General features: G+C 33.0%; 2 protein-coding genes and 1 long non-coding RNA gene across 3 annotated transcripts in view; 2 read left to right on the top strand and 1 right to left on the bottom strand.

Moving 5' to 3' along the window:
- LOC138325243 (tetratricopeptide repeat protein 39B-like) overlaps positions 1-12,335 on the top strand; it is a 40,219-nt gene extending 27,884 nt beyond the window's left edge. The window contains exons 7-18 of the mRNA XM_069270758.1: positions 284-377; positions 669-734; positions 1,030-1,141; positions 1,468-1,535; positions 1,817-1,876; positions 2,277-2,368; positions 2,886-3,044; positions 3,646-3,763; positions 3,958-4,069; positions 4,724-4,841; positions 4,992-5,108; positions 5,434-12,335. Of these exons, the coding sequence (XP_069126859.1) occupies positions 284-377; positions 669-734; positions 1,030-1,141; positions 1,468-1,535; positions 1,817-1,876; positions 2,277-2,368; positions 2,886-3,044; positions 3,646-3,763; positions 3,958-4,069; positions 4,724-4,841; positions 4,992-5,108; positions 5,434-5,683 (1,366 nt within the window). The 3' untranslated portion in view covers positions 5,684-12,335. The remainder of the gene's footprint in view (positions 1-283; positions 378-668; positions 735-1,029; positions 1,142-1,467; positions 1,536-1,816; positions 1,877-2,276; positions 2,369-2,885; positions 3,045-3,645; positions 3,764-3,957; positions 4,070-4,723; positions 4,842-4,991; positions 5,109-5,433) is intronic.
- Positions 12,336-14,417: 2,082 nt separating this feature from the next.
- On the bottom strand, positions 14,418-21,471 carry LOC138325244 (adenosine 3'-phospho 5'-phosphosulfate transporter 2-like). The gene is made up of 10 exons (XM_069270759.1): positions 21,334-21,471; positions 19,524-19,843; positions 19,023-19,144; positions 18,371-18,525; positions 17,891-17,998; positions 17,499-17,596; positions 16,662-16,754; positions 16,115-16,226; positions 15,691-15,760; positions 14,418-15,118 (listed from the first exon to the last, which is right to left on the bottom strand). Exons 2-10 carry the CDS (start codon positions 19,809-19,811, stop codon positions 14,950-14,952), a joined length of 1,215 nt encoding a protein of 404 aa, XP_069126860.1. The 5' UTR covers positions 19,812-19,843; positions 21,334-21,471; the 3' UTR covers positions 14,418-14,949.
- LOC138325245 (uncharacterized) lies at positions 21,471-26,731 on the top strand. Its single transcript, XR_011208751.1, has 3 exons — positions 21,471-21,553; positions 26,117-26,190; positions 26,665-26,731. It is a non-coding gene; the product is annotated as an uncharacterized lncRNA (long non-coding RNA).
- The last annotated feature ends 497 nt before the right edge of the window (positions 26,732-27,228 follow it).

Raw genomic sequence — 27,228 nt, 5'->3', positions numbered from 1 at the left:
TTATCTCCCCTGATTCAACTCTCGATATGTTATTTAGATGGTTTGAAAAAACATGTAGATTCAAGTTAAAAAAAACCCAAACGTGTCTTCAATTATGCTTACCAGTATAGTCTCAAAATTAGTAGTTTTGATAATAATTTTGATTTTATGCACGGTATTTGGACAAGTGTAGCAACTCAACTGTTTTAAATGTGTAACTAAGCATTAATTTTCACATACCATGTACTTTCTGGCTAAACTTTAACCATATCGTATTCCAAATCTTTAAATTTCCATCTTTCAGAGAATGCAACAAAATGCTCAAACACAGAACATTCAAAGAGGAGAAAATACACTTTGAAAGTGGAGTGAGAATGGGTGTTGGTGGTTTTAATTTGGTAAGTGTTTTAGGAGCACTTCATAATGATTCCAAAACATCTGACATAGAAATAAAAATCTATATCCATCAAAATAATCTATAATTACATTAGTTAATAAAATCAAATTTATAATCAAACATTTATATACTGTAACAATAAATAGAGGATAGTTCTTCAAAGTTAAAATCTCACAGATGTCAAATGTAGACAAAATGGTAATCCTTAAAACTTTGTGATCACTTGATTGATAGAAAGAGACTAGATCTTGTTGGCATGATGACAAAATCTTATTTTCATTTTACTTTTCAGATGATCTCTTTGCTTCCGGGAAAAGTACTAAAACTACTAGAATTTGTAGGGTTCTCTGGCAATAAGGTAAATAATAAAGTAATGGGCCATGTTTTCCATGAAATTGTATCTAAATGAAAACAGTCAAATGACCTGGATCTAAATAATGAAAACATAAATGCTGATTTTTATGAATCGACCAATCAATTTTGCATCTTCAACCCGTACTGATCCAAATGTCTTTTATCCCTGAATATTTGTTATAACCATATTTTGTTGTAAAAAGTACATTTAAGTATTGAAAGGCATGTTTCATTGATTGTAGAATAATGAACGGTATAGGCTGTGGAATTCTTTTATGTTATGATATTTAACATTTCAGAAAGTAGGATTACGGGAACTACAAAAGGGGACAGAGGTGTTGTCAAGTCTACGAGGGCCGCTATGTTCTGTAGTGCTTATAGCCTACCATACTGTAGTCTGTTTTGTATTAGGTCAGTATCTTCTGTATTAGGTCATTATCTTTTTTATTAGGTCTGTATATTTTGTATTATGTCAGTATCTTTTGTATGAGGTATGTATATTTTGTATTAAGTCTGTATTCTCAAATCTACCCTGGTTTTCAGTTGTGCAAATATAGTTAAACCTGCCTTAGTGACCACCTCTGTATAAAGACCATCTGTTTAATAATTGCATTTTTATAAGGTCGCAAATTCAACCTGCCTATAAAGACTAATTTCCCTCTATTCATTGTTCTCAAAATAAAAAATAAAAAAAAAACCACAAAAAATAATTTCAAAAACTATTGATTTTGTTTCAGGATTAGCTGATGGAGATGTTAGTCTTGCAGATGATCTTTTACAAAATTGTTTAAAACGATTTCCAAAAGTGAGTTTCTATTGCAATTCTGAAAGTAAATGTAGGTCTATATATCGGTATGTTAAAAAATTGACCTAAATATTTGACTGAAAAATAAAATGCAGACACAATCTAATTATTATAGGCTTGTGGTTGTAAAACAAAATTAAAAACATTACAAAAAAAAACAAAAAAAAATGTAGAAAATCTATGTATATCCAAATTTTTGTATGAAGAGTGTTTCTAATACTCTGACCTGAGTACTTTGTTTACATTTTCTTTTGTTGTCATTATATCGTTATCTTTTTCAGGGTGCTTTGTTTTTGTTTTTTGCTGGGCGTATAGCTGAAGTTAGAGGAAATATTGATAGTGTAAGTGTGCCAAATTGTGTTATTATCGTACTGATTTATAAAGATATCACTACAGTGTTAAAATATATCAGATGACTAATGATACCATCACTGATTAAAAGTACATTGGACCCTTGATCATCTGAACATATGCGTCCCCAGCCAAAGCTGTCCAGATTAGGTATGAATTTCGCTGACTGCTGAATTTTGTTTACATATTAGACCATGATCAAATCTGTTCCCTGTTCCTGAGATTTCAGTATCAGCGTCTGGATCCATGACATATATTTCTCTGAATAGATAATTTTAGTAATAATTCAAATATTTTAAGTTTAACTCTATTTCCAAGTACATTTATTTGATCAATTTCAGTTCTCTTCATAATTTTCAATCCATGATTTCATTCCTTGTCTTCACATAGGCAATAAGTAAATTTGAGGAGTCTATAGAATGCCAGCAGGAATGGAGACAGTTCCACCATCTGTGTTTCTGGGAACTCATGTGGTGTTACTGGTAGGTACAGTTTGGATGTTTAGATCTAATTACATGTATACAAGGACAATTTTGTTTTGATCATTCTATGCTATGATTCGATTTCAAAAACTTTTGGGGAAAAATTGATGCCACCATGTTGTAAATGATATTGTTTCTTTTGGACCAAGTGTCAAAATACATGTTCAGTTAAACTGTCTGTAGATGAACAGCCTTGATAATGGCTTGAAGTACCTAATTTGGCCCGGTGTTTTAAAATTTGAACAAAAAAGGGTACTTTTAAGGAATACCAATTTCAAGTATAAATGATGATATTGGTTTCATTTACTTTGTTACTGTGATATTACATTGTGATATTACATAAGGTCTCTTTTTTATTTTGAATTTATTTGCAAATTTATTATTATATGAGTATCATTCCCCAATGGCCAATACTTAAATGAGATCATTGTTTTGCCTGCTATATATGTTTGTTAAATATTTTGAATGAATGTTTCCTGTGAAAAGTATGGTCATTGATATAGTGTTTGATTTTCAGTTTCAAATCCGATTGGTTGATGGCCATGAAATATGCGGAGAAGTTATGCAAGGAGAGTCGTTGGAGCAAGGCTACATATACATACCTGAAGGCTTGCTTCCTATTGATGTGTGAGGATCGCTCTCAGGAGACACAGGATCATCTCAACTATTTGTTTGGGTAGGAAACTTACACCAATCAGACAGTCAATTAAGGAATTTATCTCAAAGAAAGAGTTTTACTAATCAATATTATAGCTATGAGTTTATCTTATATAACAAGATATTTAAAGGGAGGTACTGAAACTAAAACAGAAAATTAAAGATTGTTTTTCACATAATTCACTGTTTTGTCACTGGTTTTAATTGGCCATGAGGGTATGACAGATTGGGCGCTAACGTTTTAAACCGAAAGTTGTGTCAAAATAATTTCATGACATCATGAATTCATTTGGCATATCTGTAGCATTCATTTTCGATATCATCAATTTTGACATGCTGTCGACATTTGACGTGTCACTGTAAGAATGCTTCTTTTTATTTGGAGACATTGTCTCATACTTTTCTTTTGTATGTTGAGATAAATAACCTTTCCCTATCAAGATGGTATCACAACAAAATTTCAACCTGCGGGGAATAAAGAAATATCGAACCGTAACCCTCTGCAAGCCATTGGTTGTATTTTCATGTATTATATATATACCTCTTGGGTGTGATATCATTCCACAACCTCAAGGTAGGGAAACATAATTTATTAATCTAATATGCCAAAATATTTACAGGGAGGTGCCAAAACTTAAACAAAGGATTGCAGGCAAGTCCATTCCATTGGAAAAATTTGCTGTTCACAAAGCCAAACGATTCCAAGAGGAAGGGAACCAGCTTCTTCTCCCAGCCCTGGTAAGGTTTCCTCATTGTCTTGAATTTCACTGATGTTCTATTAGAATTTGCATATTTCAGTGAAAATGCTAATAAAGCAAAAATACCCACCTGCAAAATTTACCCACTGTACAGATACTCACTATTCTATAATTTCCAATAAATTTAAATGATATTAAGACAAAGATAGAAATGAATTGCTAAGTTTCTTTTAGGAAATGGTGTACCTGTTGAATGGTTTCAACATCCTCAGTAAAAATGATCCCCTGTTGGAGCCGTTCCTGTTGATCACAGAGAGGACAATCAATGAGATTGTGGAGACCAAAGGTAAATATTCAGTATACTAAATTAAGATTTATCTCTGAGTCTATCGTTTCTTACATCTGGCCCCAAGATCATGAAACTTTCTTAGACTAATAAGTTTTTGCTTACCAATAAAAAAAATGTTACATTTTTAACATCATCTGTGATTGGCTAAGTCTAAACTTAAGATTGTGTCCTGTTGTCAAAAAGTTAATTGCCATCATGGTAACCAGTCCTCCGATCACGTCAAGTTTTCTCTTTAGAAAAAATGTCTGAACATCGCGTATCTGCTTGTTGATATGTATAACAATTAAGTAGTACTCTACCAGGCCGTTAGGTGTCATGACGATATATCTATACATTGATGTTCATTATTATTGGTTTGCTTTGGTGACCAAATGTGTATGTACACAAATTTATGTGGATTAACTTTTAGATTATTCATAACAATACCGCTAATTATTTAATAAACATATTTGAAAAGAATGGTTACAAAAGTTGGAGTTAGCTATATTTTTACAGATATAGTTTTTCCTAAGTTGTTGTCCAAAGTTTGATACTGTTACAAATTGTACATTAATTTTAGTTTTCTACCTTAATTTCCCATTGATCATGACATTCTAACTGATTGTGATTCCTTAATGCCATCTTAATGTAGACTTATGATTTGACCACCAGCTTCCCGGCCCTGTTTCATGGATGACTACTGTCTCGCACTACTGTTGAAGGGTGTGTGTCTCAAACACAGATCTCAGAACTTCCAGGCACGACAATGCTTTACAGAAATTGTTGAAAAGTAAGTGTATCCATGGTGACGTTAAGGTGGTTTAGCTAGGGGAAAAGACCATAATTTGCCTTTTGATTTTTTGACTCTATATATAAAATAAATTGATCTTTTGACATTACTTTTTGTTTCACCTGTGTTCAACTTTGACCTCTGTGACAGTGAGAAGAACATTAAGAAAGACACGTTTCTGGTGCCCTATGCAGTAGTTGAGCTGGCCATCCTGAATCTATCAGAGGAGAATTGGAATGAAGTCAAAGTTCTTCTGGAGAAGGCAAAGTATGTGTGATTCTGTTAGATTTTGTATACATATAGTGCTACTGAAAGAATACCAATGTATACTTGACCTTGACAGGTATCTGGCATTACGTTAGGAAAATTTTCCTTAAATGATAATCTTTACACTCCTGGGATTGGTTGCCTATTTTGTAAATGACAATGACAAGTGTTTTATTCACCTAAACATACAAACAGTAGTGTAGAGTGTGTGAGTAGTGCTTTCGCTTTGCTTAAATCATTGTAACAATAAAACTTGGCATGTCTTGAGTAACCCTGGCTATGGGACACAACCATTTAAATCCTAACAAACTTGTTTGTTTTGCAGGAACAAGTACAAAGGCTATTTGTTAGAGTCAAGACTACATTTCCGTGTTCACGCCGTCCGACTGTCCATGTCCAATCTGACAAACAGTAACAATAGTAATGATGCAGGTGACATTGATGAACTCGAGTCTCCCCTTGGTTCACCACAACCAGGGGCGACAGGCAAGGGAGGTAATCACAACAGCTGGACTTCTGGACAAGATAGTCTAGATTCTGGACTGACAGAAGAAAACCATACGACTCACTTTTAATGTACAGGAAGTATTTAGTGTATAATGACAGGTAGATATATGTAGTAGAATGAAATTATGAACAGATTATTAAAAATTCAATTTTCAAATATATTGTTGACAAAAAAATGTTAAATGTCAATGAGATTGGACTTCGGGCTCCAAGATCATGGAACAGTCTTAAGTCTAAAACAGTCTGAAGTTCAGACTTAGCCAATCACAGATCACGTTACAAAAAGTCATTTTGATTAGCTAAACAAAAACTTCAATCTAAGACTATTTTATGATCATTGGTCCATACTCAGGTTTAGCCTATCTTAGAGTCCTCTCTTTAGATTATTTGAATTAATGAATTAATGATATTTCTTTCTAATCTTAGATAATATTTAATATACAGATGGAATACAAATTTAAAATGGCTGCCAAATTGGCAGAATATGTTTTATTATGTTTTTGTTGATTTTTTTTATATTGAATATCAGATATGAAATGTGTAATTTACTAACAGAGAACACATCTGTGATTTCAAATCATTCCTATTTATTAGTTAAGGACACTGTCATTCTTTTGATTTATATCAATTTAAAATATGGAGAATGTACATGTTAAGAAAACTTTTTAAAAATTTTACAAGCTTTGTGAGCAAAAAACTTGGAAAAAGAAAGCTTTGATTCAGAATGTTGTATGTATTTGCTGCAAAGTCAACCTTGTAAGATTTGTACTATGTAAAAGGATGAATTCTAGCTTAATTAGTAAGATATTGATATGAATATAGACATCCAGAAAAACAAAAATATCATAGTAATATTTAATGTAAGTTATGTTTTGTTTACTTCACAAGAACCCTGTAAAAAGCGATGTGTCGCACATTGTATATAGAAAAGGAATGGTACAACATTTTTGTGATAATCAATTGAAGTATGTTGATTTTCATGTTACTTTATGCGTGAAATGTTTACATAAAGTGTTGACTATTAGATATCACGTTTATCTGCAATATGAGGCTGTTGAAGCAGTTATTTTTGAGGGGACGGAATTGGTCATGATCAGGAAAATAAATTGGACTTGGGAAATAACCAGACATGGATATTGATCTGGAATATAAGGATATTTTCTTATACTAGATATATATGTTCTTCTTTTCACTCTTCTTATTGGAAAATGCATTGATACATGGAAGATGATATTTATTATAAATCATTATTATGAATGTCAATTGACTCGCCAACTTCAGTCAGTACTGTGTACATTTGGGTATAATTTCTCAATATACATTCCTCTACTCATTTTTTACCATCATGAAGTAAAAATTCTGATAGTAGGTTTCATTAATAATAAAAATAGATTACGTTACTTCAAAATAGAATATGTGGTAAACAGTAAAACCCAATTCAAGCAGAGCACATAACATAAAGTATAAACTTAGGGCATCATATTTGAGTTTAGTGTGTATAGTAATCAAAATTTCAGGAATATTTATAACATTATATGTGGCCTGAACTTTGGATATCAAACTTGGTCTGGGTTGTTCATTGATCTCAGTACATCTCCTGTATTACTAGTCTGAATTATTTTGTGATATATGAAAGATTTCTTCGCATTAACATGTATATGTATAATGATCATGGCTGGAGATACATGTAGCTAGAAAATTGGATTCTTGACGTGATATACAAGTGGAAATTATGTTATGAAATTTTGTTCCTATAATCAAATAATTCTATATATATATATATATGTATTCCTAGGACCCATATCCTTTTGATATTAACAATATCTCTTTAGTATAACTATGACAGAGCTCTGAAAGAGAAAATAACCATTGGTTTCAGAGCTTTGGCTCAGTCCCTGGCAAACTTATAGACATAATAATTTTTCTTTGGATATAATATTGAAACCTGGAAAATATTCTCAAAATAACTGGTACTCATTCCTTGGAATCTCAACCCTTGAACATTAAAGAAGAAAAAAAACCATAATTACATCTGTATTAGAGTAATGTACATGTACAAATGTATTTGAATTCGTAGTTTAAATGCCAGGCCGAAAATAGGATAAACTTTTTCTCAGGTGCAGTATCTTTTTGGACCTACATTTTGTATATCAGGGTTATTTAGTTTAGGGTACATATCAGTATTAATTATCATTTAATTTGAAGTTACAGGTAATGTCATAATCATCAGGATATTCAGTAAAATATTAGGGTTATGTAGTATATCCCATGGTTCTAAAATTCATTGTCATAATTAAATACCATTATAATTAGTGCATGTATCAGGGAAACTAATCAATCTTTTTTTCTTTCAGTTTTAAATCAGGTCAATATTTTTCTGTGCTATTGTTGTTTTATATTTCTAATGAAATTACAAGCACAATTTTAAGTGTTCACCTTTTTATATCTAAGCAATAATTCATTCATATTTATTTAATATTTAGATTCATTTTGACCTTGCATCTCTTAGAAGAACTTGATTTTGATTTGATATGACATTTTTCTAGGTATCAAGCAACACTCTAAGATATTACACCCCTGTCATAGGGGCATATGGTGGCCCCAAAGGTGAAATCGATGAGGGGAGGGACAGTATGTTGGATGCATTGGTCCTATCCTACCTTTTCTCGTCTTTTTAGCCTTCCATCATCAGATGTAGGTTCCTCTAGGGCCCTAGTCGTGCATATTGCATTTTGGAACCGATCGATCAACAAGATGGCCGACAGGCCACCATTTTTGATTTCGACAATTGAAGTGTGTTATCGCTATTTCTCAAAAAGTACTGAAGGGAGCTGTCTCAAAAATACATGTGCATGGTCCCCTAGGTCCCTGGTTATGCATATTGCATTTTGGTATCAATCGGTGAACAAGATGGCTGACAGGACACCATCATGGATTTTGACAATTGAAGTTTGTTACCGTTATTTCTCAGAGAGTACTGAAGTGATCTGTCTCAAATTGCATGTACAGGTCCCCCTAGGGGTCTAGCGGTGCATATTGCATTTGGGGACCAATAGATGAAGAAGATGGCAGACAGGCTGCCATCTTGGATTTTGATAGTTGAAGCTTGTTACCACTTTTTCTCAGAAAGTGCTTAAGTGATCTGTCTCAAATTTTATGTAAGTTCCCAAAGGACCTTAGTTGTGCATATTGCATTTGCGGACTAATTGGTCAAAAAAATGGCCGACAGGTAGCCATCTTGGATTTTGATAATTGAAGTTAGTTACTGTTATATATCTCAGAAAGTACTGAAGGGATCTGTCTCAAATTTCATATGAAGTAATATGTAGTAAAAGTTTAAAAAGCAGAGAAAAGATCCCTCTTTTGTTTGTCAGACATAGATCATTCTTTGGTGGACACCAAGATCCCTCTCGGATCTCTTGTCTTTATTCCAGATGGAGGTTAGAGGATGAGCATTGATGTCCCAGTAGTTTTGTTTACTAGTATTTAAATCATTTGTTTTTGCATTTTTAATTACCTGGTATTTTGCCTGCCTCTTTGTACCATGTTAAGTCTTATGAATCAGTATTATCTAAAGTACAAGACACATTTATTTTGTAAGTAGTGCTGTTTACTGACGACAGAATTTGATCTCTAGTTTAAAATTAACATATACACATAGAAAACTCCACTATTTTGATAGATTTCAGTTTGTTTGCCATCTTTCAAGCCATTTTCATGAAAATGTTCCTTATTGTTTATTGATAACACCTGTATACTCAATGATTAGTGATCGAATTTGAGGTAAATTGTTTAAAAAAATATTACATTTGGGCCAATCAGAATATGTGGGTCATTTGATCAAAGTAAATTTTGGACGGTTAGAATATGTGGATGGTTTGATTATGTTTAATGCACACGGTCAGGTTTGTGAAATGTTAGCAGCAGGACCAATCACAGTAGATACCATTCTCAGATCTTATTGAAATTTACAACTTCTCTGTGAGCAAAGCAGTTAATTTATCTGTGGCCAAGTGGTTAGATGTCCGGCAGACCTCCACCTATGGGTCGCGAGTTGGATTCCCATGTGGGGCAGCTTCCAGGTACTGATCGTAGGTCAGTGGTTTTCTCTAGGTACTCCAGCTTTGCTCCCCCATCTAAATTTGACATGTCCGTATATGCAGGATTCATACTGGGTATAAAACATGCCTTTTAGATGGATATGGAGTAGACATTGTGGCATACAACTGACGGCGTAAATGTGTTAATATTGAAATATACAATGTATCGGAATACAATGTATAAGCATGCCTCCATTCCTTTTTAAATGCATTTAGGTAACTATTTGATTTTGTTCAAAGTTTTCTGTTTATTTATTTGAGTTTATTTATACTGTATTCAAATATATGTGTATGTTTAAAACATTTTTCTTGTTTTGTTGATGGTGCCGTATTACATTGTGAAAAGAAATTAACAACATTGTTTAATTATGTGATATAAAATCAATGTTGTAATAAAAATTTTGAAATTAGATCAGTTACTGTTTCGTAACAGTGTCAGTATTATTACAATCATATTGTTCATAGATGTACATGTATAATCTAAAAGTATAACAGATATTACTCTTCATTCAAATTTCAACATTTTGACTGGTTTTAATGCAATTATAGAAGTGACTAAAAGATTTGTAGTTGTAGCTTTATATAGTAGATCTAATGAAATAAACACAAGCACTGTAAGATTACTATAAAGATATTTCAGTGGACACTAAAGCAGCTAAGATTGGTACAAATTAATGCAATTATATTTCTTAAATTATATTTTATCTACCTTTCGTGGATAATACAAAAAATTCATGACCTTTTGTTCAGTCAATATAGAATTACACCTACCTTGGATCTCAGGTTTTGCTCTTATTTGTTACTTGATTCTAACAGGCGAGTACAATATCATATTGACCTCAATAAAGGTCAATAATTGATAAATATGTAAATCTTGTCGTCGTACAACAATAAAATTACGTTTACTTAGCAATTTTTGACAAATTGCATGGAAGATGCCCTACAGGTATACCAGCTATATCTATAAAGATCCCCCATATTAATTAGATCAATTAATCGTAGATTTTAATTATCATAGACTTAGAACATTTGGTGTTACTGTTTGATGGTTATATGCAATATGATCTGGCCTCATAAAATAAAGTTGAATTCTTTTTGCATTTATTTTGATATGAAGTAAAACTCCAGGCGGACCAAATTTCAGTGTAGGCGATGTTATTGTAATAATAAGTAGACTAGAGACACTTAATAGAATCTTGTGTGTTAAAGTTTGTAAAATAAACTAAGTCCTATAGCAGAACTAGGGCACTTATATATAATTAATTGCTGGATTAAATACACTACCAGATATCTATTATCTATTTATGTACAAATTACTTAGGTAGCAAATTGCCCAGGTACATTGTATGAAAAGACTTTGAATTCCACCCACAGGGGTTTGATACAACCTAGTGCTTATCATACTTCAATAGACCAACATATAATGATGGGTTACATTTGGAAGAATTTGTGTCTAGCCCCTGTGCTCAACCCCAGATATTCAAAGTCTTTGACAGAATTGTCTGCCAGGTAATACTAACAATTTCATTCTTACCTATCCATTATTTTATCTCAATAATGCTATAATTGTGTTTTATTGAAGAGTGAAAGTTTAAGATCTCTTACACTGTTATCTTTATGTGTTCACTGTACTTTGCTTGTTTTAATTTATTTAGTACATTGTTGATTTTTAATATATATAGAAAGAGTGTCCAGAAGTACATTGAATAGAATTGATTTATTTGAATGATTACATTTTGTAATATGAAGAGATTCCTTTCCAAGCAGCCTTCCCGGTTTTGGAAGTTGAGGAAAGCACTTTCACTTTATTTGCACGCTTCATGCCTCAAAGTGAAAAGATGGAGAGATTTCCACTTCTATGTCTGTGATATGTGAAGAAATTTTCTATCACAAATTTGTGATTTCCACATACTGATCTTCGTGAAGTGAAGTGATTTTTACTCACGTTTGTGATATGGGGTTACAGTATTTAAATCATGATAATTTGAAGATATATGTGATAGGTGGAGAGATTTTCACTTGTCTGTCCATCTTTGTGATATGAAGAGATTTTCAATGAATGTAACAGGGAATGAGATGACAGCTTCAAATGCAAAATTTTGCTTTGGTGGTCTTCATTGATAAAACTTTGGTTAAAATATAGCCAGTTATTTTCGTGGAGATGATATTTTCGAGATTTCATAACACATGAATAATATTGCAAAACTTTGATCCATGAATTACTGTATTGAGAACCGGTTACCGTGTTCAACCCAATAAGCAACCCTCCTTTTTCAGACATCAATTTCAATTGCCTGGGTATAAACAAAGACCAAAACTGCACAAAACTGTATAGATTTGCAATAATTTTGTCTTATTAGCACCTTTTCATTTTTAAATTTAATGCCCTGGGCTCTTATTGGGTCGAATATTGTAAATCAGATTTATACCCTGAAAACCAGATTGTAACTATTCAAAACTCCATAAATTTAATTTGATCTCTCTGCACACATGTAACCTGCAGACATATGAACAATCTAACACTCCGGTCAAAGAAACACCTATTGTAGACATTTTTATTCATTGATGTTAGATTCAATATTCATTACAGAGATAAATAAATAAAATGATCTCTTATTTCTATTGTTGTGTTGTGATAATTTATAAGTGAAACTGTACATCATGTTTCAAGTACCTCAGCAGTGTAAGAGAATCAGAGGTCGAGAGCTAATGGTAGGATGTTTGGATATGTGCACCTTAACCACTCAGCCACTGTATCCCAGAGGTTGAGGGCTAGTGGTAGAATGTTTAGATATGTGCACCTTAACCACTCAACCATTGTATCCCAGAGGTTGAGGGCTAGTGGTAGAATATTTAGATATGTGCACTTTAACCACCAAGCCACTGTATCCTAGATGTTGAGGACTAGTGGTAGAATGCCTAGACACCTTAACCACTCAGCCTCTGTGACACAGATGTGGAGAGCTTGTGGTAGAATGTCAGACACCTTAACCACTCATCCACTGTATCCCAGAGGTGGAGAGCTAATGGTAGAATGTCTAGACAACTTAACCACTCAGCCAATGTGATCCAGAGAACCAGAGGTGGTGGATTAGAGTTAGAATGTCAAACACCTTAACCATTCAGCCACTGTGAAACAGAAGTGGAGAGCATGTGGTAGAATGTCGGGCAACTTGACCCCTCATACAGTGTTACCCAGAGGCATATAGAGCTAGTGGTAGGATGTCAGACACCTTAACCACTCAGCCAGTGTAATCCAGAGGTAGAGAGCTAGTGGTAGGATGTCAGACACCTTAACCACTCAGCTAGTGTTACCCAGATTAAACACCAAGTATTGTTCAAATGATGAATATCGTTTGTGCTCTGTCGGCGGTGGAGCATCTTTGACCCCTCAGCCACGGTGATCCAGAGGTAGAGAGCTAGTGGTAGGATGTTGGACACTTAAACCACGTTTCCATTATAAGGCTTTGTTTCCATGCAGCAGCTGAAGACTGGCAGTCTTACTGAATAGAACTTTGCACAACCTTTCTTACAATCATCAAAATATATAGATAATGTTCCTTGCTCAGACACAACTGAAACTATTCTGGCCATTTTGTGTTTCAGCTTGGCAAAAATTATAAATAAGAGAAGTGTGCAGGATTGTGTATTCAAGATTCCATGAGATTGATGGATTGTCGTCAATACTAAATGCAAATGTCTATGTTAACAGAAAAGCAAATTTACTTTAGATATTTTTTTAATATATTTATTAACTTGTTTGTCATATAGTTAATGAATCACAATTTTAATAAATAAATACTGATATAACATTCCATAAAATACCACATTAAGATTAACAAAATGATGCCAAACTTGAAATATTACAATGTACAAAATGATGCCAAACTTGAGATATTACAATGTACTTGGTATACACCAGTAAAACTGATTTCAAGCTTCAAAGCTAATTGCCTGCATAATTTTGTAGTTTGTCACTATTGATACAAATTAATTACTGTACAATTTAATCATTGTATTTACCTAGGAATATGTTGATAAATGGAAGCAATCGGGACAATCTACATTTTATTGTTCAGCTATAAGCTGACTCGTACTTTGTGTTCAGTTTATCTTCTACAACCCTGAACATATAACCAACTATATGATATATTTGTATCCCTAACAGCATATCCATAGCAAATTCATTTCCTTATTTATTTACATACTGTATTAAATGTATTTTTATAGACCAAATGCACCTATATTTTAGAACCCTGGGCATGTAATATGTACTAAGGAAATGCCCCTAACATCATCCATAAATACCTGTAGATACATTTTCACAAAAAAAAAAAAAAAAAAAAAAAAAATGATGTATTTCCATTCATGGAAAAAGCATTCATGATGTAAAGCAATTGGTGCATATTATGTAAAGAAATTAATCATTAAAGATGCTCCACCGCTGACAAGTGGTTTTTTTTTCACTATCAAACAGTAGCAGACGATTTGGTATTTTTCTTCAGTTACAAAAGTTACTTACTTTATATCATTACCACCATTGAAAAGTTTGAGCTTCTGATTTTACTTCAAGTTAAAAATATAAAAAAAATAATTAATTGCATCCCGAAAAAATTCCGTGTCACTATATCTTATATGGAATGAAGTACTGATTGCGCATGCACCAAAAGCAAAATGAATGATCTTATATTATTTTTTGTGTAAAGAAATTAATCATTACACACGATTAAACACCAATTATTGTTTAAGTGATGAATATCATTTATGCACTGTCGGCGGTGGAGCATCTTTAACATTATAGTAAATTCATTGACAAAAATTTGAAAAAAATGTATTTCAATAGATACATGTATGATATGTTTTGTCTTCACTATAATATAGTCATACAGAAATTTTGTAGGAAGCATCTAATTATGGTGTACAATATACATAGTTAAAAAGAAATGGCTCACTGGAGCAAGGATCTAGACTGAGCAGTACTACATGTACTTGCATGCAGACCAAGGAATCCTGGAGCATGGCTAAGAGCATTGCTATGACAAGTCTGTTTCGCACAGCCGGTTTAACACAAGATATGTATAAGCAGGACTGGTAAAGAAGCGAGAACAGGTTTAATTCCTCAGCAGGTCATGATCATTGCACACAGACCATCAGGGTGAACACCAGGTAAACAACCAGTAGACTGAGAGAGATTCTTTGATCCCAGTTTAAATTTTCCACTATTATCCATTCCATTAAACTTCTGTTAAGACACTAGCATAAGGTTTGTATGATTTTTTCACTTTGAACTTGGTTAGTAGACAATCACAGACACTGGACATTAAAGCGTCTATTTTCACTTTGTTTTTACTGTACACATTTAAATATATTCCGATGATTACAATTAGTCCCGACCAAATGTATCTGGAAAAGAAGACAAGAAGAATTACCATTTATATTCACCAAATTAACAACTGCAAAACAGTCGGAGCAAATCTCTTTCATAAGTGACCTACATTGTATGATGTGAAAAATATTTCCTCCATCAAAGTAAAACCAGTATCTACATTTAATTATTTAAAATACATTTTTATATCTGTTTGGCTTATTTAAATTATTCAAAATCAACTACATTCATGTGCATCAATGACAACAAACTAGTTTTTAGAATCAGAAAACTAATCCTGCAATGTGTATACCCGGCACATGTTGAAAATTCATATCATTATTCCTACTGTTAGAAAAAGATGACATCCTATCAAACAGTCATTTTCTGATCAACCTCAGTTGGACACTAGGTTTGCCTACATGATGATGTTGCTTGCAGTTTTAAAGGTGCAAAAAGACTTCTGGCCCATTTTTACGTGAAAACTTTCACTTTCAAGATACAGTAAATCATCAATTTGATTGGCCAATGCAAACATCCCCCATATCTTCATGTTTACAATACAGTATTTCTAGTCTAATGTAGGGGTTCTCTGAGATCTAATACTTACTGATAGGTAAATGGTTTGGTGAAAAATATGAACGATAAAATAATGGTCACCGCTTTCCTACAGGTAGTTACTGTAATAGAGATAACACACATTGTGGTAAGTTTGGTGGAAAATTTAAAAGCATATACTGTACTCTTAAAATGATTCAATAGTAATTTCAATTTGATTTCAAAATAATCAATATAACTATTTTTCTACTTTAATTCAAATCATAGATTAATTCACAAAACATTAACTTTGATATAACAATATTTTTTCCCCAAATTTTCCATCTTAAATAATCAAATGAAAATTTATCAGACTTTAATCAAAACATCACAGATTTTGTGTTAAAAATACAGACGTTAAAAAAAGAAAAAAAATTATGGTAAGAAAACAGAATGTTGGTATTACATTAAGGAAATATGAATTTCTTAATATTGACCTGTAACAGCTATCAAGGCCCCAAACGTTTTCACCAGGCTGAGAACTACATTCACCCCTAGGTATCCAAACACAGAAAATATCACAGCATACCCATACGTTTCTTTAGGATACTGAAAGGAGAAAAGATAAACATTCATAATGATAAGATATTGTGTGTACATGTTTTCATGTGCCATATAGGTGACGTTATAAATGGAAACTAGAAAATAATAAAGTTAAATAGAATTAGCATATTACCACGTACAATTACATCTTCACAAATCATTATACCGGTAATATTACCTTTTGAAACCCTTGGTGATACTTAAATTCATGTCCCAGAGCAATTTATTCTAATATGTTAAAGTCATTTTTTGTGACAGTGTAAATAATTTCCACACTTTTAATATAGGTTTTAATATTTTGGGGGATTCAATGGAATCAGTCACTGAATACTCTAACAAAATCCTGTCATCATTGATGTATACATGTATAGGTAAATAAAGCATGGTTACAGCATTTCAAACACCCTTACATAGTTATAAAGAGCTGAACACTATACTTACATTTTTACAGAACTCGTAGGCTGGTAGTAAGGACTGAGAGAGAACTAGTCCCACTAGTATATACAAGAATCCTATAGAGTATGAATACAGGACCTGGAAAATAATTAAAAGGAAGAAATCAGCCAATGACATTAATTATTCATCTCCATGTGCTACAAAGCTATTTTCTAGATAATAGTATCTCCCTTCTGTGGTTATCTCCCTTACCAAGTCATTTTCAGGTCAAGTTATTTCCCTTAACAGATTATCTCCCTTCCTAGGTTGTTTCCCTCATAACTATATTATTGTTTCCTTGAATCATATACAGCCAATGGTAATATGTGTAATACATTTGATATAATACAAAGCTTTTTATCATATTATTTGTGAGAATTTCTTTTAACGTTTATAATTACTGCTCTATCATTTTCTATCATATTCAAGATTGTGTGTTAAAGGGCCACTACCTTTCCGAAACGGCTTTTAATTTTTAAAATGGGAATATACTTGACTTATCATCGCCTTCCGAATAATTTAATTCAAATAAATAAAATGCTAATTTTCATAACGTGGGTCGTCACGTTTCCCGCTGTCGCCCTAAATACCACACGGTAGATGACTTTCACTGCACCCGAAGGCAAAACAGCGAAATGAATCTCCACTGTTATCATATATTACGTAGGAAATTTTGCATACATTTGGTGTTATAACCTCATCTTAGGCCATCAATGTATATTTTCATATGCTATTAACGTTTTTAGAAACCTTTTAACTTTGCTCCAGAAAGGTGTTTTAAGCATTTATTTGTGCCTCTCCTATCTCCTAACTATACTGTCTACAGGCTGGGTATGAACTTACCATTTCTGAATTGCTGCTACCATATTGCTTCAATGCTTTTTCCTGAACATTCCCTATAGCCCCATCAGCGCATAGTGCTAGTGAGATTAAAATTACACCTAAAAAGAAATTACATTCATAATTATTTAAGTAGGGAATGTTTATGAAACTGATCCCTTATAAATCACTAAAACACCACACACTGACTTTTCCAGGTAAACCCATTAAGTTCTAGAAGATAGAGCCCAAAAAAAGTCTTTTCTATGTTGATGATCCAATTTAGTGAAAATGTACGTAGGTCATGGCAAGTTAATTTTAGTATCTACATGTCACATTGCCTTACCATGGATGAAGGGACACAGTGAAAGCTATACCATCCCTCCTCCAGTAACCTCAAGGGAAATACAACTTACCATAGGTATTAAATGATGGAGAGACACTGCTGTCAGCCAGGGTGAACAGAATCAGCCCCACACACATACAAAGGACTGCAGCCACATCAATACAGCTATAGCGTTTACCTGTAAATAAACCATGTACAATTATTTGTATTATGCAAATTATAGAGTTATCTGCCCCTGTGGGTAGGTACGGATTGTCATGTCATGCTTTTGTTCATCCTAATATTTTTTCAGAGAAAACAATGTAACTTATCACACAAAGTAATGAATCACAATTAATACCTACAAGTAAGGGAGATAACTCTTTAAAATAAAAAGATGGAATAGTGTATCGGTAATTTGTATATATTTTTTTATTATTTTAATCCTCTAACATTATGACTGTTTCGTTTAATATCAATTTTCTGAAGAATGATGAATTACAATATTTATCATCCAGAATTATTATTGTGTAAACATGTATTAATACTACATGGATGATAAAGAACTTACGCTGGATGATAACTCCACCCAACATGACTGGTATAAGTTTGCAACATTTGAAGATGACTTGTGTTGGATAGTTGAGGTAGCCGACAGATGTGTTTGACAGGCCCATGGTGGCTACCGTCAAAAAGGCTAGAACCCCATACATCTTCAGTGGAATTCTGGAAGGGAAAGTGAAAAAGAAATTTACTAGCAATGTTTATAAACACAGCTCACTAGTCTTGTTACTCTGTGTTTTCAACAAAGATGACAGATGTTCATTTTCATTATAAGAAAAAAATTATTTATAAATTCAAAGTCAGAAGAACTATCATTAATGTATTTATAGTATTCAGAACTTGGTGCTTTTGGAAATATGATAATTATGTAGTTTTGAAAAAGTTTGTTACACATACTGCATAACATAAAATTTTCATGTACAGTTGTAATCATGTTTTAGATATTAAAATAATTTTGTGTCCATAGAAATATTCGTGGTAAGAATAGTGATTCCAATAATGAATAATATCAGGTTTTCTTGTTTTTATAATTATAGTTCTACACAACAAATATTTCATAATATGTATACATATAGAAGGTCTACCAGGAATATTTTTATATTATTGAAATTGGATTCAAGGAATCAAGTAATATTAATAAAAAACAACTTTATATAAACCTTCTAGTTTTGTCTTCTTTAAATTGCAGTTCTATTACTCCGAATATTGTGTAAAATGCAAACTGGACCAGAGTCAGATACCATCCAAATGGCCGAAATCCATCCAGGCGAAATATTAATTCCTACAATAAAGATATATAGAGTGTGCATGTATAAAGGGAGGTAATGTAATAAAGTAAAATTTGTATGCACCAGGTGTCCATTAATTTAATTTGAAATTCATGAGAATGTATATTTTTATTGATTGTCATTTGTGATAGAAATCTTAACCAGGACACTTACTTAATAGAAACAATATATTTTTTGACAACCTAATAAAATTAATGAATTAAAATATCAATGAATACGAATTGCTAAATTTCAATTCAAGCAAAAGATTTTGTGAGTGACGATACTGAATGACCTACAAAAATTATAAAGTTTAACAAGTTATATTCAATACTGATACCAGACTTATAATTCATAACAACATTTGGTAATTCTTATTTACATATGTTTTACCTGTATGTAGCCATAAACAAGATAAAATCCAAACGCAGCCACAGTCAGTAAAGTAAACTGTACAACAGGAGGAAGGTGGGAGATGTTTATGTAAAGCAATTTAACTTCCGGTCGATTTAGACTTTGGTTTGGATCAAAGGACTGGTCTAATTTTGAAACATCCAATACAACTCGGTCATCTCCAGATCTTTGACCAGGGGATGCTCCAACCATGGTGTTCAGGGAAGTATTGCTTGGGGTTTTTTGACGCAAAACATTGTTTGAGAAAGTATTTGGATATCTAGACATCCTCAAATTTTATCTGAAGTTCATGCCAGTTTCTGTAAACAAAAACATATACCCCTGTATTAAAAGAAAAACAATAAATTAACCTGTCAATGGATAACTGCAGTCATATTAATATATAAATAAATAGCTACTGCCTACATGCCTGATATCAATTATGTATTTGATGACATTACATGTACTCTAACACTGTTAGAGGTATATATAGCATGATGAGACACTTTTGAAACTTTATGTCATGTTGACAGTCAGTACAATTATATCTGATAAGAAATATGGGCTGACTAGTTGACTCTCATGTTATGGGATCCCTGACAGTGTTCTCCCTTCAGGATTTTGCTCTACTAAGAACCTACTGACCATGAAATTTACTGGTCCTCACTGAAAGTTACTGGTCCTTACAAAGTTACAATTCATCCTGATTTTTAACCATTCTACAATTCTACTGCAATTTTTTTGTTTTGTGTATCCTCTATTTGGACCAAAAATCTATAAAATCGACAGACAAGTGTTAATTTTGAATGCTGCGTTAATTTTGAATGCTGATCCCAGAGTAACATCGGTCACCGAGTTAAACATAAACAAGATCCATCGGGTATTTACATGTGTACTGTACTATACACAGCTGGAGTAGTAGAACCAGCATGTACACAAGAATATGGAGGTTTTAATAAAGCCTTTAAATTAAAAGCCTAGCACAGCAAGGATAATTTTATTTGGAAGGAGCCTTTTGGTAGTGAATCCCTGCTTTTCAGCCCAATGCTTCTTCTTTCAATATCACCAGACCTTCTTGACAAAGAAGATTACCTGGAGTGCGTGGGGGGACGTAGAATTTAAAACTTATTTCTTTTTGTTATTTTTAAATATAGATGTAAAACTGAATACAAGGTAGGAAGTTAGTAGTGGAGAGATGTGAGAACAGCTGGTGTCAGCTGATCTCGGAATGAATCTACAGTAGGAGTGTCAACAATGGAAGCAGGAAGGGCGTTCCATTGGATTATAGTGTGTGGAAAGAAAGACCATTTGAGAATGTCAGTAGAAGTAGATATCAGGGGAAAATTTTGGTTGTTTGCTTTGCATGTGTTGCTGATGATAGGGACGCGAGTGTTGATGGTAGGAACTGCTAAGTGACAGTGGATGATTTTGTAGAAAACTACTAGGCGAGATTTTAGACGCCTTTGTGACAGTAGTGGCCAGTTGAGAGTATTTATCATGTTTGTTACACTGTCCGTTTTTCTATAGTTGTTTATGATATACCTTGCTGCTCGTCTTTTTCTATATATGTTTTGTTGTGTGTAGGAGTCCCATACACAACTACACATGCTTCATATTTTTTTGTAACATGTAAGTGTATTGGAGACATATGTGAATATGTAGTCGTGGAACAACTTCAGTAGGCCTCACGTGTACAGTAATGCAGAAACTGAATGACCAGCTGATGACAGTGATCAGTGCATGGGTTGAATAACTTGTTACATTTGAATGGAAAGATGAACAACAAAAATGTACCAATATATATCCTTACATTCACAAACTTAATATTTAACTCAAAAAGGCCTGGTTAGCAGCAATTCTTCATGTGGGATCTAAAAACTTCAGTCACTGATCATGGTCCTGCTATCCTGCTACGTTTCAGTTGCTAACATTAACCGGAAGTGGGTACTACGTCATTGCTTTTGTGATAAAACACAAAAATGGCAGCTTCCATGATGTTTGAGTTCGGGAAAGCAAGAAATGATTTTAAGGTAGTATTTGGTTGAAATTGAAAGCGTCAATGTTTGTTAAAAGTTAAAAAAGACAAGTTCATCCATAATGATAGATTTAAATAATTTCCTCAGTTGCTAAACCACATTTCTGCCTCAAATTACTTCTTTTTGTCGGGAGCACCTGCAAAATTTCTGAAAATTTACATTGTTTTGATTTACAATCAGTTTTGGGATGCACATTATAAGACTTAAAGAACCTTTTAAAATCCACTTCCTAGTGTATCGTATTGGTTGGGTTATTTGATATACTTACCATAATATGGGGGGCCCGGTTCACACAGTAATTCGGTAAATCCACAGCTGATCCCAAACTCGTGCAGCTGATCGATCGATGGCAGACTTACACGTTGAAACATCGAAAATGTTTTAAAAACCTAACGACAACAGAAGATATTTTATTTGTCATACTATAATGCATCTATGTACAAAATTTCATTAAGATTGGAAAAAAATGAAGACTTTATACCTGTTTTAATGTTACGAGATCGGCGACTGGTCAGGTTTACTACCGACAACAGATCGACGACTCACACACGCCTGTACACGCCTGTACACGCGTGTGTACGAGTGCATAGGGTCTCGATACTGTTTGTCTAAGCCATTATTGTGTAAACATCATTATAGTCGGTGTAGAACTCTAGGCCATACTCAATACACGAACACTTTTGAAGATAATTGTAAAAAATTTTCTTACATGTGGTTGAATCCAGATTTTTTCCTTAACATTCCACAAATAGATGCTTTTATTAATAATTTCATGATTTGTTTACTTGTCAGCCCTGTGTTTCAGCAGATTTGAGTACCCAAAATGGAACACCTCCTAAATAATTAAAGTGTTTGATTAATAAATGTCCAGGCATGAAAAAAAATGTTTGAATTCATTTAAAGAAAGTTCTAACATATTTTAGTTTATTCAGGGCACATGTCTTTCAAAAATATTCCATTCAGCATTTATTTTCTCATTTTAAAATATATGGTGTTTTAAGGGGTGTCGCACGACGTCGTTTCCCGGAGTTTTTCAAAATTTCATTATTTTTAAACACAGATAATAAGCAACTGGAAAGAAAATTTGTCACAAAATAGTCAGCACCTTACTTTTTGTTCAGGACTGTTATTGTTAGTTTAGATTGCAAACTGAAAATTCTGTATCACATATTTTTAAAAGTGTTTCATTTTGGGTAGCGTTCCAAATTGGGTAGCGTCACGTTAGTTTTTTTTGTGTGTGTGTATTTTTAGCTGCGTAAATATTTTTATATTAATTCACTTTTTTTTATTAACGCGGTAACTTTATTTAATATGTTTTATTTGGAAGATTAAGTTTTAAATATCTTGAATCCCGTCTTGCGGGCACACAAGATTTTGCTTGCGTATCGTAAGTTTTAATTTCGGGAAGCTTACAAATATTACGTTTATTTAACACTTTTTATTACTGAACTTACACATTTTATTTATTGAATGATTTTTACTGACACATACATACGTGTAATTCATTTGAAAAGTATTAGAAGGTCAACAAATTTTAACTGTTACAACATCTTGAATCCCGTCTTGCGGGCACACAAGATATTTCGCAAACATATCGTAAAATGTCCAACTGATAATTTCGCAACTTATCGTTTAAAGTCTAACTGTTTAAGAGAAACACAATCCTTAAATATCTTGAACCCCGTTTTTCCTGCGGGCACACAAGATTTCGCTAAGACATTTTTTCTGTTTAGACGGACCGTGCGATTCTGTTTCATTTCCAATCACATGACACGTTTTCGTGTATCCGGTTTTTTTCGCGATGGCTGATGTTTTTGTAATAGTTAGCATTCCATTAGTGGAAGATATAAGTTCCTTTTTCTGCTTCACAAAGTTTCAAAAACTTGTGCACGTTCCGTTGTCGTTGTCTTTGTCCTTTGGCAGTGTTCTCCAAAATACTGAAATCTTATTTTTAAATGTTGCGCATGCGGAGCTAATTCGTACTCTCCTATTCCGTGACGCGATCTGCGCACGTGTGTTGTACTTCGTGTTTTGTATGTGCTCTAATCTTGTTTTTTTCGAAATTTTCCAGTCACCAACAAGCTTTAATGATGTCATACATTGATTCGCAATTTGTTGTTTTTCCAGCCATTGGGTATATGGGGGCATCGTACTCGGGCAGGCCTCAACCACCCTGCACCGGATAGTTGGTAAAGTTTTTTTTCAGACCAATATGTACCCATTACGTTCACCATACATATTGTCGATTTTTGCTTGATACTGAATCAAATTCTTTGATTAGTATCCAAATTGATCAGTCCATCCTCCAGCCAAAGATAGACGACATTATCGGCGCTTTTTCTTTGTCGTTCATTCATGCTCCCGAAAATATACGCAAATATTTTTATACAAAAATGTACAATAAAAAAAAAACATATAATAATGTATTTCTTAAGATAACATATGGGAAGTATATATACACACCATATGTTTTCATAACAATAAATACAATCGCGAACTGTAATCACTGATAATATACACACGTGTGTGTGCTTCTTCTATGTATACTGTATGCAAGCCGTCGTAGACGTTTTCAATGACCATTACTCATTCAAATCTTCATCAATAGTCATTACAATTGACATGAATTATTCTTTCTTAGATATAGGTTACATATATTATTATTTGCGGTAACATTACTGCGTAATTTCGTAAAATAATTTGTGTTGTCGGGTCGGATCTAGATCTCTACATGTAAGCTTGACTTACACACATGTATACACTCTGCGTCTCTTCATATTTGAAATCGTCATTACTCCGGTATTTTTACTCAAAATCTTAATGAATTTTTGTACAGAGATGCATTATGGTATGACAAACAACATATCTTATGTTGTCGTTAGGTTTTTGTACTAATTTTTTTAATGCTATGATGTGATGTCGGTAATACTGAAACATACACACTCGCGATATAAATCTGACCAGTCGCCGATCTCGTAAAATTAAAACAGGTATAAAGTCTTCATTTTTATTCCAATCTTAATGAAATTTTGTACATAGATGCATTATAGTATGACAAATAACATATCTTCTGTTGTCGTTAGGTTTTTAAAACATTTTCGATGTTACAATGTGTTGTCGGTATACCGTCACGGCAAACCTCTTGTCACTCGATTTATCGTTGACCAGCGGCCGATTTCAGAATATTAAAATCGCTCTAATTCCTTCATTTTTGCACCAATCTTCATAAAACTTGGTAGAAATATTCATTTTAATGTACTGAATAACATATCTTGTGTTGTCACTAACTTTTCCTTGTATTTAACGTGTTGTCGTTTGTTGTCGTTTCTTGTCGTTTGTTGTCGTTATTAAGTGTGACCGTCTGCTACCTGATCCCAAACTCGTGCAGCTGATCGATCGATGGCAGACTTAGAGTTATACTAACGTTTTTTGGAAATGGAGACCACCGGTCTCCCTAAAGAAGGAAAATAAGGGCCCTGGTAAATTTATTTGGGCACAAAATCTGGATAGCCAAGTAAGCCAACTAATATGAATCTGATTGGGTTTTTTTCAAAGAACATATTTCAAACAAAAGTTGTGTTTTTTTAAACAAATAAATGAAAACAAACGATAATTTCACAGGAGTTTGACGTTCTGTCAATAATACATAGTATAAATATATAAAAAAATACTCTTATATACTATATAAAAACATTTTTGTTTTTATATAGTATATATATGGAGTATTTTTTATATATTTATACTTTATATTATTGACAGAACATCAAACTCCTGTGATCTATTACAGCAAAATCATAAAAATTATATACACAGAAAGAAAATCAGTCACCCAGTGGGCTCTCTTTGATCTGCAACACAAATTCAGGGGCCCGTCAAAATCATTAGGGGCCTCGGGTCCCCGGTCTTACATTATTGTTGATAGCTGGATGGTGACAGGTCATTTCTGTATATGGTTAAAGATGCTCCACTGCTGACAAATGGTATCTTTTCACTATCAAAAACAGGAGCAGACGATTTAGTATTTTTCTTCAGTTACAAAAGTTACTTACTTTACACCATTAACACCATTTAAATGTTTGAGCTTCTAATTTTACTTCATGTTAAAAAAAATGAAAAATAATTAATTGCATCCCAAAAAAAATTCGTGTCACTATATCCTATATGGAATAAAGTACTGATTGTGCATGCACCAAAGGCGAAATAAATTATTTTATATCATTTTTGTGTTAATTAGACATATATATATACACGATTAAACACCAATTATGTTCAAGTGATGAATATCATTTATACTCTGTCTGCGATGGAGCATCTTTAAATCGGCCTTCAGATACCCTGAATTATTTGACCCAGAGTTAATTTGCCCCAAATGTATGTGTGTATTGTGTTGTGTGTTATTTCTTCTGTAGATTTTGATGTGATATTGAGATATCTTTGTCTTTCTTATTTAATCCGATATATTAGATGCACTGAACAATCTATTTAGAGTTCACATTTTCTAATTTTTTAATATTGTTTTATGCATAATTATATTTAATTCATGTATTGTACTTCCAGGTTCTTGTGGAGAAGTCTATAAAAAACAGAACAGCAGATAAATATGTGTCAGAGTTCCGTTCATATAATGGCGGGTAAGTGTTAACATAGTAGGCATTTACATTATATAACTCAGATTCTTGTTTCTAACTTGCAGAAATTTCATTTACATGATAGGAAACTTAACCTTTATTCAAAGTAAACTTATTACATCCTGGGTCTGGTTATATTCAAAGGATGATTAGCTTAATTACTTGGTAAGTGATTTTTTCAATTTCAATTGCTGCAAAAGCAAATGTTATTACTTGAGTATCTTGATTGGAAAATTGTTGTTAAACTATGATTAAATAAGATAATCACTCTTTGAACAATCAGACCCTTGTATTTAATAAATCAAGTCGTCATGGTTACTATACAAATAGAAATGAAATATGTAATGCAGGTATGTTTTTAGATAAAGGAAAATCTGTTAAGCTACAACAGTAGCTATTTACTTCGGTATGTATCAAATTCAATGTAGGGTTGTAACTTTAACACAGTAGCTATTTATGATTTTGATTTTTATACAGTGATACAGAAAAGAAGTTGGCAATGGACCAAGCCTTGAGGGATGTGATGCATGCTTCTGTAGTAAGTTGGATGTGATTGAAACTTAACCTATCTTATTAAAAAAATATTAATCTTTATTCTCATTCTGTTTCATAGAGGATGTAACAACATTCCATTAACATTAAATCCCTCAACCTCATCCTTGTGTGTAATCACTTAAATGTTTCGTCGACAAAATAAAATTTCAACGCAAGTGAAAAGAAATCCGAACAATAAACCGTCCACATATCTCCACGTATATTCATCGTACTCGATGCACTCAACTGACCATATACACGTGACTACGTACGTACCTGACCCGAACGAGCGACAACTATCCAGGACACACGTGTCGATGTACATGTACGTGAAAAACCTAGTGTATATTGAAGTGTTTTAATTAGTTCGTATTGGACATATGTTGGAATATAACTGACAACGCATTCATCTATTACTTCAATGAAATATTGTCAGGGTGAGTGCAGTGTTTATTTTCAATTTGACAGTTGTCATTTACAATATCAGTGCGCATGTGTATCTGAGAC

The sequence above is a fragment of the Argopecten irradians genome, chromosome 6 (assembly GCF_041381155.1).
Source record: "Argopecten irradians isolate NY chromosome 6, Ai_NY, whole genome shotgun sequence".
NCBI classification, from domain to species: Eukaryota; Metazoa; Mollusca; class Bivalvia; order Pectinida; family Pectinidae; genus Argopecten; species Argopecten irradians.
This window is presented reverse-complemented; position numbering and strand designations above follow the sequence as displayed.